At 48.1% G+C, this 12636-nt stretch overlaps 1 protein-coding gene across 4 annotated transcripts in view; it reads right to left on the bottom strand.

The window, feature by feature from the left end:
* Positions 1-221: 221 nt before the first annotated feature.
* kifc3 (kinesin family member C3) overlaps positions 222-12636 on the bottom strand; it is a 52041-nt gene continuing 39626 nt past the window's right edge. For 2 of the 4 annotated variants that reach the window (XM_042340192.1, XM_007904665.2), the window contains 14 exons: positions 12256-12429; positions 11192-11339; positions 10885-11015; positions 10140-10251; positions 9827-10008; positions 9112-9216; positions 8042-8172; positions 7840-7887; positions 6003-6126; positions 5615-5744; positions 4325-4554; positions 3713-3847; positions 3352-3460; positions 222-1537 (listed from right to left, as the gene is read on the bottom strand). In XM_042340192.1, the coding sequence (XP_042196126.1) occupies positions 1227-1537; positions 3352-3460; positions 3713-3847; positions 4325-4554; positions 5615-5744; positions 6003-6126; positions 7840-7887; positions 8042-8172; positions 9112-9216; positions 9827-10008; positions 10140-10251; positions 10885-11015; positions 11192-11339; positions 12256-12429 (2070 nt within the window). In that variant the 3' untranslated portion in view covers positions 222-1226. Of the gene's footprint in view, positions 2258-3351; positions 3461-3712; positions 3848-4324; positions 4555-5614; positions 5745-6002; positions 6127-7839; positions 7888-8041; positions 8173-9111; positions 9217-9826; positions 10009-10139; positions 10252-10884; positions 11016-11191; positions 11340-12255; positions 12430-12636 lie in introns of all 4 variants that reach the window. The other 2 variants (XM_042340194.1, XM_042340193.1) reach the window with 2 other exon arrangements.

Below are 12636 nucleotides of genomic sequence, written 5' to 3'. Positions count from 1 at the left end.
TTTGAATTCACATTACATTTCTAATCTGGTTTTTTTATAATCATTTGGTCAGATGATGTCAGACAACTTGCACTTATATAGCGTCTTTCACACTGGACTGTGTTCTCGGAGTGGTGGAGCCCGATACCGTACAAGTGCAAATACCCAGCGTCTTTGCACTTGTACAGAAAATAAATTACTAGGAAAAATGGATTGCTGTAGATAAACTACTGCGACTCAAACCAATAAAGAACACTTTTATTTGAAATTCAATAGGCAGCGATATACTTAACTTTCCATTGAAAGATCAACAGAGATCAGAGTTCTCTTCACAATACTGCAAAGGACTGAGCCAGAATATTACAGAGAACTTTCATATCCATTCAGAGTTATAATCTTTTAGTGCCAAATACTGCAAGGGTCGAGGAAAAGAAAAACTGGAGGAAAAAAATAATGTTTTCTGCAAACCAGTCACCATTGTCCATTGCCAGGAGCAGATTAATCCTGTAATACTGTACGTCACACCAGCATAAAGACAAGGCGAGGGGATCTGGCACCATCCCACAGAAACCAACCTGCGAGAGGTGGTGGTGTCGGGCTATTTCACACCTCATCTCAGCCACAGGAGCAGGTTCTGTTAACGCAGATGCCTCCGTTAAACTCCTTCACTGCCATTGCTGGCACCTGGGCTGAACAAAGAGCCCTTTCACTCTAAGCAGCAAGTTATGAAGCTGCCCTGTTCGGTAATGACAGATGAGCCCAGTGCTGTGTGACACAGGTGTGGCTGACTAGCATTTCTCTGCAGGCAATCGAGTTGCTTATTAACAAAATACATTGACTGAAAATATGACAATAATAGGAAAAAAACATTCTTTAACATAACAACAATGAGCTGCAGAGGATTGGTTTGGCTTCACTCCAAGACTCATCACATTACAGTGACTCCAGGTTCAATGGCATTCAGACTAAAACTGGATGAGGGAATAGATTTGGCAGATGTTGGAACACCCCCCAACCCTCTGTACTCTGTGACTGACAGAGCAGTGCGCTGAGCGGTATAAGTTGAGCCTGCACTTCGCTCAGCAAAGGGAGACATGCGTTCACTGAGGTGCACAGGGTTTGTTTGTAAGACTGAGTAAGATTTCTTTGAAAATTATTCGCCAGTAAAGCTAAAGTCGTTTTGGTTCGCTCAAATCGTCCATTTTTATATTGAAAAAAAACTGAGCAGAGTACACAAAGGAGAGGATTTAACACTGAGACACATCGGCCTTAAGCCTCTTTTGGGCGAACCCAGGTAGCTTGACAAGTTTTAATCTGCGCTTAGTCTTAACGAAGCAAATTGTTTGGAAAACACTTTGACTGTGAAACCTTCGGTTTAACTTTCCCTCCTTCATCTTCCCTCTGATTCCCATCTCCTCCTGAGAGCACCGGTTCACACTGGGCCAGCTGCCCAACATCTCACCCGTTCCTGACGTCAGGACACAGAGCATCAGCCGTTGGATTTGGGTGTCTACGTTGCGTATTGATCTCCCTCTAGCACAGGAGCACCCCTTTCCTGCTGCGGTTTAGAGATCAGTTAAGTTAGGACACGGCAGGGATTTAATCTGGAATCCTGCTGATCTGTAAAGCTCATTGCTTATATATGCCTATATGTACTGCACCTACAAATGTTCTGCAGACAGCAGCAAGTTTAAGTGGTGGCACTGACACTTTCAAGTAAATGATTGCATTAGTTCGCACAACTGGGTCACAGTGTACAACTCCCTGCGCTCCCTCAAGCAACCTCAGAATGTAACACACCTGCAAAGCCCAGCGAGACATTACTGTACAATGCTATGCAAGACACAAGACAGCCAAACAACTTAGTGAAGAGAAAAGACAGTGTGTGCATCTGTACAAAGGTGCGTGGGGGGGTGGGCTGTTGGAGAGAAAGGGCCGTCAGTGATTTGTTCTGGAGCTCACGGGATACATTTCTGCAATTCCTGACATCAAATGGCAGAATAAAAAAAGTAGACAATATAAAAATCTGTGTATAAAAAAACAATAGATAAATGGCCTCTATTCTGTGCATCGACTCTTTTAAAACAAAAACAAAAAAAATTCTGCAAGAAATGTCCAGGCGACTGCGTGAACCTACAGTGATGGGCTGCTGCTGCTTCAGTCTGTGACTGGACTGTGGGAAAGTGTGCAACACAGTGAATTGGGACAGGTCACTGCTCCTGAACCACTCCTGAGAGCGGAGGCAGCTATGTTGGTCCAGGTCGGATGCTTATTTCACCTGGGGGAGGGAAAGAGGGGAGAGGGAGAAGGAGAAAGTGTATACATCAGTGTCACATCCAAACAGAACCCACGTTCCAACCTAGAAAAGTATGAAGCTTAAAGGTTTTAAGTAGTTAATTTTTTTATAATATAATAATAACAATCCTGCCTTATCAAAACCTTTTGCAGAATACATTGTAAAGACTATGTATTTTGTGGGCGAAATGCAGCAGCCAATTGCGCACAGCAGCGTCCCACAAACAGTCGTGGATTGAGAGACCAATTCTTTTGTGGGGTGGAGGGGTGCGGGGAGAGGGATTTTTTTTTTAAACTTATAAGTATGGAATGAGCAAAAGTGATTTATCTACAAAGCATCGACAGCATTCCCAAAATCCACCCCATCCACTGGCTCCTCAAAAACTCCCAAACCCCAACAATATTCATTCCACAACAACTTGCATTTATGGATGGAATTCCAGAGGTTGGGGGCAGAGTGGCTGAAGGCTCTCCCCTTAGGCAAATTTCCTTACACCACACGCCTCTGTTTCCCCAGCAGTAAATAGGAACCCGGTTGTTAGTCGATTGGTGGATCGCTTTCCGGGGGTAATAATCCCTTCAAAAAAAAGTTTGGTCACTCATTCCACGACTGTTTGTGAGACACTGCTGTGCGCGATTAGCTGCCGCATTTCGCCCACAAAATATACAGTCATTACACTTTACAGTATATTCTGTGAAGAGCATCAATGGTGTGATAAGGCACTATATCAAATGCAATTACTATTAACTGATCTCGGTCGGGTGGAGGAAATGAGATAAATATCTACATTTGGCCTTTGTTAAGGAGAAATATCTCCTGTCGGAAGGTGACATGAGGACATCAGATGAGAACCAGATCAGGTTTGGCTGTGATGTCCTCCATGCATTGAGGTGCAGACTATCAGACACAGTAGAGAGCATACCAGTGAAGCTCTACTCCAGCCTGAGTCAGTGACTTTGGGAGCAGAGCAGGGGAGAGAACTGGCACAAAGAATTAAACTGCACTGAATTCCTGCCCGACCACAACCATTCTCTCAATCCTCCTAAAGCTGTTCCCCCTCGGCAACACTTACATACCTGTTGCGGGCAGTTTTCTCCTGCCGCTCAGTGAGCTCCTTCCCACAGTAAATCCTGGCTGACTGTAAGACAGTCTTCCTGGTTGGACCATCACAGGAGGTGGCTCCAGCTGGGAAAGGGAAACAATAGACAAGTCTGTCCTGAGGCCGTTTGGTTTAGTACCAGTGAAGCTCCCACAAGCTGGGACAGGGCTGGCTGGTGGGAGCTTACCTGAGGGATACAGAGAGAGAGAGAGAGACAGAGACAAAGACACCAATAACATATTGCAATTATACAGGGCCTTTCTACTCCTTAGTAACATACAGCTGGCAGCTCGCAGTGTGCACTAGGCTTACACTTGCTGTGAGCCGGTCACTCTCACCTCACTATCTGGGCGGCTGGGGGAATAGTGGTTCTCAGTTCTTCGCCCCATCGCCCCCAGTTCCACGGATCGGACCCTCTGGGCGAACTTTAGCGAGCAAACCGTCTCACTGACACTCCTCTCAATCGGAGAGACCTATTACATAGATACGCACACGTTATACAACAGCAACTACAACGTACATTTATATACTGCCCTTCATGCAGGGGAGCATTCGATTGCTGAAATTATATACATTTGTTTTTTCTATATAAACCCAAACACAGGGCAACCTCCCAACCACCCCCACCCGCTTGGTTTATACACTGATCATCCAGTTTCCCAATCTACAAAATGTCCTTACTCTTTTCGAATAGCGCCATGGGATCTTTAACGTCCACATGAACAGGCAGACGGGACCTCGGTTTAACAACTCATCCGAAGGACGGCACCTCTGACAATGCAACAGCCCCCACTCCCCCCCCACAGCACGGCATTGGAGCATCAGCTTAGACTATGTGATTCCAAAACCCAACATGGGGCTTAGACCCACAACTTTCTGACTCAGAAGCGAGAGCACTGGATTACCAGCTTTGAATCAGCAAATGCTTTAGCTTGTGATGGGAGTCTCACCTGCACCATCATGAGTGTTTTGCTGTCTCCGCTGAGCGAGTCCTGGAGCAGGTAGGTGAGCTTCGAGTTGCGGAAGGGAATGTAGGACTGCTTGGAGCGCAGGGCGTAAATCACGTCTCCGAGGGCAGACAGCGACTTGTTAATATTCTGAGCTTCTCTCAGCCGGTGGCCCTCTGCCCCCGACTTGCCAACCCGCTCGGAACCAGCCAAGTCCACCAGGTTTAGTTTTCCTGCAGCAAAGATCAGGGATCGGTGAGAGATCAAACAAGAGTGCTGGATATTAGCCAACAGTCTGGTATTTGGGTCCGGTGCAGAATAATAGCTTATGTTAATACAGCACCTTTTGTATAAAGAAACTCCTCGAAAGAAGGATATTTAGCAATGTACCAATGCACACTCTGGGGTCCACAAGCCTTAGCTCTTGCCAACCGGTGCCTAATACTTTGCGGAATTAGATAAGCAGGATGCCTCCCTCCAGGAAGAGAGTGCATGTTCCATCCAACAATCTATCGTTGGGATTTCAATGTGCAAGTGGGATGCGTGGAATTCTCAGCCTGGTTTGGATACTTTCAAGCAATGTGATGGGTTTCTGCGTGTGTCAGACCAGGTGGTTGATCCCCTCCACAAAAAAAAACAGACTGAGCTCGATGGGTCACTGGTTTGAACCCCAGTCCGTGCGGAGTTTGCTGCTCTCAGCCGGGGTTGATGAGAAGGGTAAATTACAGTATATTCTGTGAAGCGCTTTGAGACGTCTTGAAAACCTGATAAGGCGCAATATCAAATGCAAGGATTACTATTAATATTAAATTGGCTTCCAATGGTCTCAGAGAGGGGAAAACCAGCCAGGCTTCCTCTTCAACACCCTCTGTTGTTGTGGCAGCCTGGTTAACAGAGGTCAGGCTTGGCTGTGTGGCCCTCTATAGTTGAGTAGCCGCCAACACTCACTGCTGAGGCTCCCACACAGCCAGCCCTTTGGATACGGGAGGCCGGGACTGAGACACCACAGCCAATAAGCTTATGCTGTTTATTTGCCGATCTAGCTCTGGAAGCCATTCTGCCTGTACATGAGATTCCTCAGTATTTAGGAAGAATAATCTGCCAGAATAGCAGTTAAAGCCCCAATAGACAGCGTCGTCACAACTCTAGCTCCAAGACCCATTGGCACCAATAAATCAAGCCCTGTCCATTTTAGATGAAAGGATTAAAGTGAATGGTGACCGACAGTCCCCACGATCACATGGGGTGAAGGCCAAGGGACAGGCAGCTCAAGTCTCTGCCCCAACGCAGTACCTGTTCGTTTGACTCCTGACGTTGTGTTGGTTCCAGCGATCGAGATTATAAGCAGAGCGTGAGACCGGGAGCTGCGCTCGTTCACGTTAGTGCAGTCGGTGGCTCGATTCAAGCGCCCCAGCTCAAATACCTGGGGAGGTGGGGAAGAGAGAGAAACAGCAGAGCTCAGCGAGGCATTTCTCACACCAAGCCATCTCCAAACATATGAATTGCAGTGTGAATTTAGCCAATTTTAGTGCCATTTCTCTCTATCTAAAAAGTTTCCATTTTCCAACAAACAATAACTCGCATGTATACAGCGCCATTCACACAGGGTAGAGTCTCGCGGCTTTCTGAGGTGCTGAGAACAACACCCCACAAAGATAACTGTGCCCGTGCCTCCGCTCACCCTGTTGATGTCCTCCACGCTCCTCACTCTGATCTCGGTCAGGCCAGGAACATACAGCTGGCCGCTGCCATCAGGGTTCAGCTTGATCTCCAGCTTCTCGTTGAGATCTTTGCTCAACAAGTTCCTGTGGAGGAAAAACACAGGCCGGTTGTGAGGGGTGAAACCCCGAGCGAGCAGACCAGGGTCGTTCCATAAAACCAGCGGCTTTCCCAGGCCAGAAGCGAACACCAAAAGCCAGAGAGCAGAGAAGGCAGCGGGCGCCAGATAGGGACATTACATGGCAGAGGCATTTGCTGAAAGGAGGGACATTCTGGAGCAGAGACGCAGTGAGAAGTTCTGGCCAGAAACCTGACGAGACATCACAGGACGTGCGAGGCACAACACAACCCGCCAGGCAAGATGCCGTCAGTTAAACGGGGGTTAGGCTGGGTAGCGGTTTGCTGTAATATCGAGCGAGAGAAAGAATGATGATGAAATGAGAACAGTCTCAAAGATGGGAGGAGAAAGAGCAGGAGGAGAGACACGAAGAGTGGATTCTGTAGGAGTTCACTCCCCCCCCCACCACTAGGTCAGTTTAATAGGCCAGTCTCCTCTCTTCCCCCCCAGCATTCACTCCCCGTGATATCAGAACCGGGGAAAACTAACTCAAGAAGAGTAACAACCTTCAAGGAGCCCAAGGGCAGAAAATTAGGGAAAAGCAAATTTTCCTGTTTGGATATTCAGGATCTTCAGGGATTGAATGCAGAGCTTTCTCAGTGCTTAAGAAAAATAACCTGCCAGAACAGCAGCTAAAGAAGCCCCAATAGACAGCACTGTCACAACTTCAGCTCCAAGACCCACTGGCACCAATAAGTCAAGCACTTGTGCCTGGTCTGGCTCTCGCTGGCAATTCTACTTCAAATAAACCTTGCCCCCGCTTGACATCTGTCTCCCAAAAGGCTGTGCCCCAGGCAAGAGGGACTCAGCTGACTTCAAGCAATGGCATTTCATCTGGATCCTTTGAAGCACCCACTGCTCCAGTGAACCAGCTCCGAGTTGGGTTGTGGCTTCACCACAAAGAATTTGGCACTAATTTTAAACCAACGCCCGTGTCCTCGTGGCCTAGTTTTGCACAGTTATTGAGGCAGGTTTAGAAAATCACAATGGGCGATTTCAGGTCAGACACCAGGAATCATAATAATAATAATCTTAATTCTTACATTTGATATAGAGCCTTATCACATCATTGAGAAGCCTCAAAGCGCTTCGCAGGCTATGTTATAAAGTGGATTGACTGTATTTTATGGGTCAAACATGGCAGCAGCCAATTACACACGGCAGCATCCCACGAACAGCCGTGGGGCGATTGACCAAATTATTTATTTATTTATTGTTTTGGAGGGATTATTACCCCCAGACTAACAACCGGGTTCTCTGGGAATTTCCTTGCCCAGAGGATAATTAATGATTGGAATGACTTGGTTACCAAGAGGGTGGGTTGAGGCCAAGATGCTGGGACTTGTTTAAGCTCGATACTGCGATGGGAGGACAGTGAGTGGGTGGGTATGAGATGTCTGAAAGGATAAGATCAGACCAAACCAATCTTATGAGATTTCCTGCTGTTTTTTTTTTGGTGCTCTCAAAGTGAAGGTATTCAAGGCCTGGCTCCCAGGGTCACTGGCACCAAGGATTAACCTGATGACGAAGGAAGCAGACAGAGTGATCGAAAGCAAGGGAATGAGGATGGAATGGAGCCGCTTGAAAACCTGCCAGAGTCAAGCTTCCACACACAGAACGCTACAGCCTTGCCAAAGCATTGCTCCCATCACACTCCCATTAACATGTGAACATTGGTAACCTCGTGATCAGATCCTGCATCTTCTGGGGATCAGGCCCCAGGAGGTCTCTAAAACAAGAGAGAGAGAGAGAGAGAGAGAGAGAAAGAGAGAGAAGACCGTCAGTGATCAGAGCCTCGGGTGGCCTCGGAACTCAAAATACCATCACGCCCAAGGTTCCTCTCGCTCGTCCCTGCGGATTTCCCATGTTCTTGCTGGCAGTACCTGAGGGTCTCGTTGTAAATCTCCACCATACTGACGGTGATGGTCAGGTCCCAGTCTTCCGAGCGCTCCGCCACCTCACTGAACAGGAGCCCCAGGGCTCGCTGGTTAATGCCGGGGTTCTTGGGCGTTCCCTGAGGAAATAAAATAATAGTAATAATCATTCTTGGTACAACACCTTATCACATCGTTGAGAGGTCCCAAAGCACTTCACAGAATACATTGTAGAGTGGATTGACTGTGGAATTTTGTGGACAAAACGCGGCAGCCAATTACGCACGGCAGTGTCCCACAAACAGTCGTGGACAGAACGTGACAATATAATCCGCGCCAAGGCTTTGCAACTACACTGACTGTGCCGTTGGTTGTAAAGGCATGTGGGGGTTGCTTGGCACATATGACCCCCTTCTCTGGCTCGTTCAAGGTCTTGTAATCTCGAATTCAAGATCCTCATCCTCACCTACAAGGCCATTCACGGCCTTGCTCCCTCCTACCTCTCTGACCTACTATCCCCCTACTTACCTGCCCGTACCCTCCGTTCCTCTGGCTCTGGTCTGCTCCACATCCCCCGCCCCAACCGCCCTACCATCGGTGGCAGGGCCTTCAGCCTCTCAGCCCCCAGGCTCTGGAACTCCATCCCCCAGTGCCTTCGCCGCCTCCTCCCTTTCCTCCTTCAAGGCCGGTCTCAAGACCTTTCTCTTTGACTGTGCCTTCAGCTCCCCTCTCGACTCTCTACCCCCTCCTCGCTCCTCCCTTCCCTCCCCTCACCCTGACCATTTCCCCCCTGCTTGGGTCCTGACCCAACTGTACAGCGCCTTGGGATGTCCTCCCAACGTGAAAGGCGCTCTATAAATGGAATCTTGCTGTTGTTGTTGTTAGGACGTCTGAAAGCACTTCACTGTGAAATGGAGTGACTGTATATTTCTAGCCTAACGACATGATGAGGCACTGTACAAAATACTAATAGTATTATTGTTGTTAGAATTATTATGGAGCATTTGTGCCATTTCCCTGAATCCCAACCAATCTCTCCAGTAGTTCAGTTGTGATAAAATAACCATAATGGACCTCACCTCCATGGTGTAGGTCTTGCCAGAGCCCGTTTGACCATAGGCAAATATACAGACATTGTAACCGTCGATGCAGGAAGTGATGAGGGCCTGGACATCCTGGAACACCTGGGAGAAGAGAAGAAGTTTAACATTCTCCTTTTGAGGCTTTTAAAGATCAAGGAAACTCTTCACAACAAACCTCCCTCAATCCTTTAACTACCAAAGAGACTCCAAGGTGTGTAAATCCAACTATTGAGAGAGGGGTTGGAGGACAACAATAATAATTCTTGCATTTGATCTAACGCCTTATCACGTCATTGAGACGTCTCAAAGCGTTTCACAGCTTTGTAAAGTGTAGTGACTGTGTATTTGGTGGACCAGCAGCATCGCGGGCATGAATTCCCCCATTCATCTCGCCCAGAAAATACACAGGCAATTCACTTTGCAATTTATTCTGTGAAGCCCTTTGAGACGGCTCAATGAGAAGGCGCTGTATCAAATGCAAGAGCCCGTTCCATACGGTTGCTGCTCGCTCACCGAAGTAGTGTTGCCGCCGATTTGTTCTGAATTCACCCCCTTTCAATGTCTGCGTCCTCTGGTTCTACTGTTTAGTACAAGATAAAACAGCTTATCGTGGTCTACATTATCTAGTCCCTTCAGAGTCTTAAAGACTGTAATTGTACCCGTGAAAGGCACTGTACAAATGTAATCTTGTTGTTGTATTGGGTTCACTCACATCGTTCTGCAGGGCGTGTGGTGGGAACACTTTATCCAACTCAAACACTGAGGTTTTGCCACGGTACGACACATACAGAACACCGTCATCATCGGAGTCAAAGGACACCACGCCCCTGGTCTCGGGCCCATCTCCGTCCTCCCTGGTGATGGGCCGGACTCTGCAGAACACACGGATGTTACCTGAGGAAACGGCAGAGAAGAAGGGTTCAGAGAAACGGGATTGAGCCCGAGGAGCCATTTTGGATGGACCATCAACTGCAGGTCACTGTTCCCCCATCAGTAGTTCTGGACACATGGTGTAGGAGACTCACCTCGGAGCCTCACCAGCTCGTTGTGGCACTTCTTCCTCAACTGCATCTCCCGCTTGTATTTGTGGAGCAGGTCACGGTTCACTTCCTTCACCTCCTCCACCATCTGGAAGATCTGAGACACGAGAAGTGGAGAGGTCAATGGCAACTCAGCTCCAGCCCTGGAGTCACACCCGCTTGGACTGTATCCATCTCACTTGCTCTTGAAACAAACATTTTCCGCTGCCGCAGTCTGTCTCCCTAGGGAACCTGTTCCAGAAGTTGCCTGTTCCAGCTCGGGTCCAAAAAACTCTGACTATCTCGCGGCCTGGAACGTCTTTCTGACGTGAAGGGGGCTTTGCGAGTGTGATTTGTTGTTGTATGTAGTGACTGATGGACGGTCCCCGAATTGCAAAACATAACTAAGTTATTGCAGTTGCCGTGCGCAATTGGCCACCGCGTTTCGTCCACAAAATATACAATCAATTAGCTTCACAGTATATTCTGTGAGGCGTCTTGATGACGTGATAAGGCGTGATATCAAATGCAAGGATTATTATTATTATTATTATTATCATCAGTCACGCAAGACTGTGAGATATTGGTGGGGTGATGAGACCTTGAGTCTCTTCCCCCTCCCCCCAGCAACAATCACATCAGCCTCACACTCCACGCTAGCTATAAATTAACTCAGTCCCATTCCCCACCCCACTCCCGCCCGCTCCCTGTGATAAAAACCCTCCAAAGGGAGTTGTCACCATCTGCTCACCTCCTCCTTGGTCTGGCAGATTGCGTCCTGAAGGAGACACGGAAAATCCCGGACCTGGTGCTTCAGGCAGTTGTAATCATTAGTCAGGGATTTGAGGGCGGGCTGGACTGAGAGGAGGTTCATCCGAACACCTGCAGATACCGGGGAGCCAATGGTGAAGGTCAGATACAGCCATGTCCCAACATCCCACCAACAGCCAGGAAGTGAATGACCAATTGTCTCTGGAGGCCTGTTGACCAGGAGACTAAGAGGACCCCCCCGCACCCACTCACCACCTCCCATTACCCAGCTCTTCCACGTCACCCACCATTCAGATTCTCATGGACTGCCTTCATCTCGGACTGGGCTCGCAGGAAAGCCTCTTCGATGGCACAGTTCTTCTCTTCCTCCATTGACTGCAGCTCCTCTAACATCTCCCCACGGGTCCTCTCCAGCTCCGCTTCGTAGATCATGATCTGCAGGGGTTAGAGCAAGTACCGTTAGCACCAGGGCAGAAGGACACTCAACAGGTTGGACATTGTATCAAATGGGGACAACTCGAATGCAATTAGGATGATGTGAAGAGGAACCATATTCTCTAGTCGGTTTCTTTGCTCAGAGATTATCTGTAATCATAGAAACTTACAGCACAGAAGGAGGCCATTTGGCCCATTGTGCCTGTGCTGGCTCTTTGAAAGACCCATCCGACTAGTCCCACTTACCCCAGTACTTACCCCATAGCCCTGCACATGTTTCCTTTTCAAGTACCTATCTAATTCCCTTTTGAAAACTACTATCGAATCTGCTTCCACCACCCTTTCAGGCAGTACATTCCAGATCATAACAACTCTCTGGATAAAAATATTTCTCCTCATTTCCCCTCTGGTTCTTTTGTCAACTATCTTAACCCTGTGTCCTCTGGTTACCGACCCACCTGCCAGAGGAAACAGTTTCTCCCTGTTTATTCTATCAAAAGCCCTCGTAATTTTGAAAACCTCTATGAAATCTCCTCTCAATCTTCTCCGATCTAAAGAGAACAATTCCAGCCTCTCTAGTCTGGAGTCTGGTATAATTCTGGTAAATCTCCTTTGCACCCTCTCCAAGGCCTTGACATCCTTCCTAAAGGGCCAGCGCCTTGGGATGTCCTCCAGATGTGAAAGGCATTATACAAATTAATTTTGTATTGTATTGTAAAGTGAGAATTTCTACTGACAGAAAAGCCGGCGCAGAGCAGAGATCAAACAGACAGACACAATGACTCTCCGCACCTTGAAAAGTAATCAATGACTTAATTTCCTGACCTGAGGGGAGAATGTAGAGAATTGGCGTTAATCTTTAATGCCTGGAATTCCATCTCATGCGGTTGTGAGTTGGATGAGGTCAAGGACTTGCCTGAGCTTGAAGCTTTGCTGTGTTGTGCCAGGACTCTTGGAGCTGTTGTTCCCGCTCATGTATGACCTGCCTCTGGACTGCCACCTGCTCCTGAAGGTACTGATTCCTGCCCTGAGCCTCCTCCAGGGCTTGCTTTGTCTTGGCTGATTCCACTTGCACTGTTTTGGTGATGTACTGCGTACGGTTCCGAAAAGGTCAGCAAACAAACACCAACCCTCCCCGAATTGCTGCCCCTTCTCCTCCTCCCCACCGCCCCACCACACAGCGCAGATGCTCACACCATTAGCAACACCCACACACCCACGTACCACACGCATGTACCGCACCCCGAGCTGAAAGACGACAGATGTTCGCAAAGTAACCCTGTTAGTGTAGTGGTTA

This window comes from Callorhinchus milii, unplaced genomic scaffold, assembly GCF_018977255.1.
Source record: "Callorhinchus milii isolate IMCB2004 unplaced genomic scaffold, IMCB_Cmil_1.0 Scaffold14, whole genome shotgun sequence".
Lineage (NCBI taxonomy): Eukaryota > Metazoa > Chordata > Chondrichthyes > Chimaeriformes > Callorhinchidae > Callorhinchus > Callorhinchus milii.
This window is presented reverse-complemented; position numbering and strand designations above follow the sequence as displayed.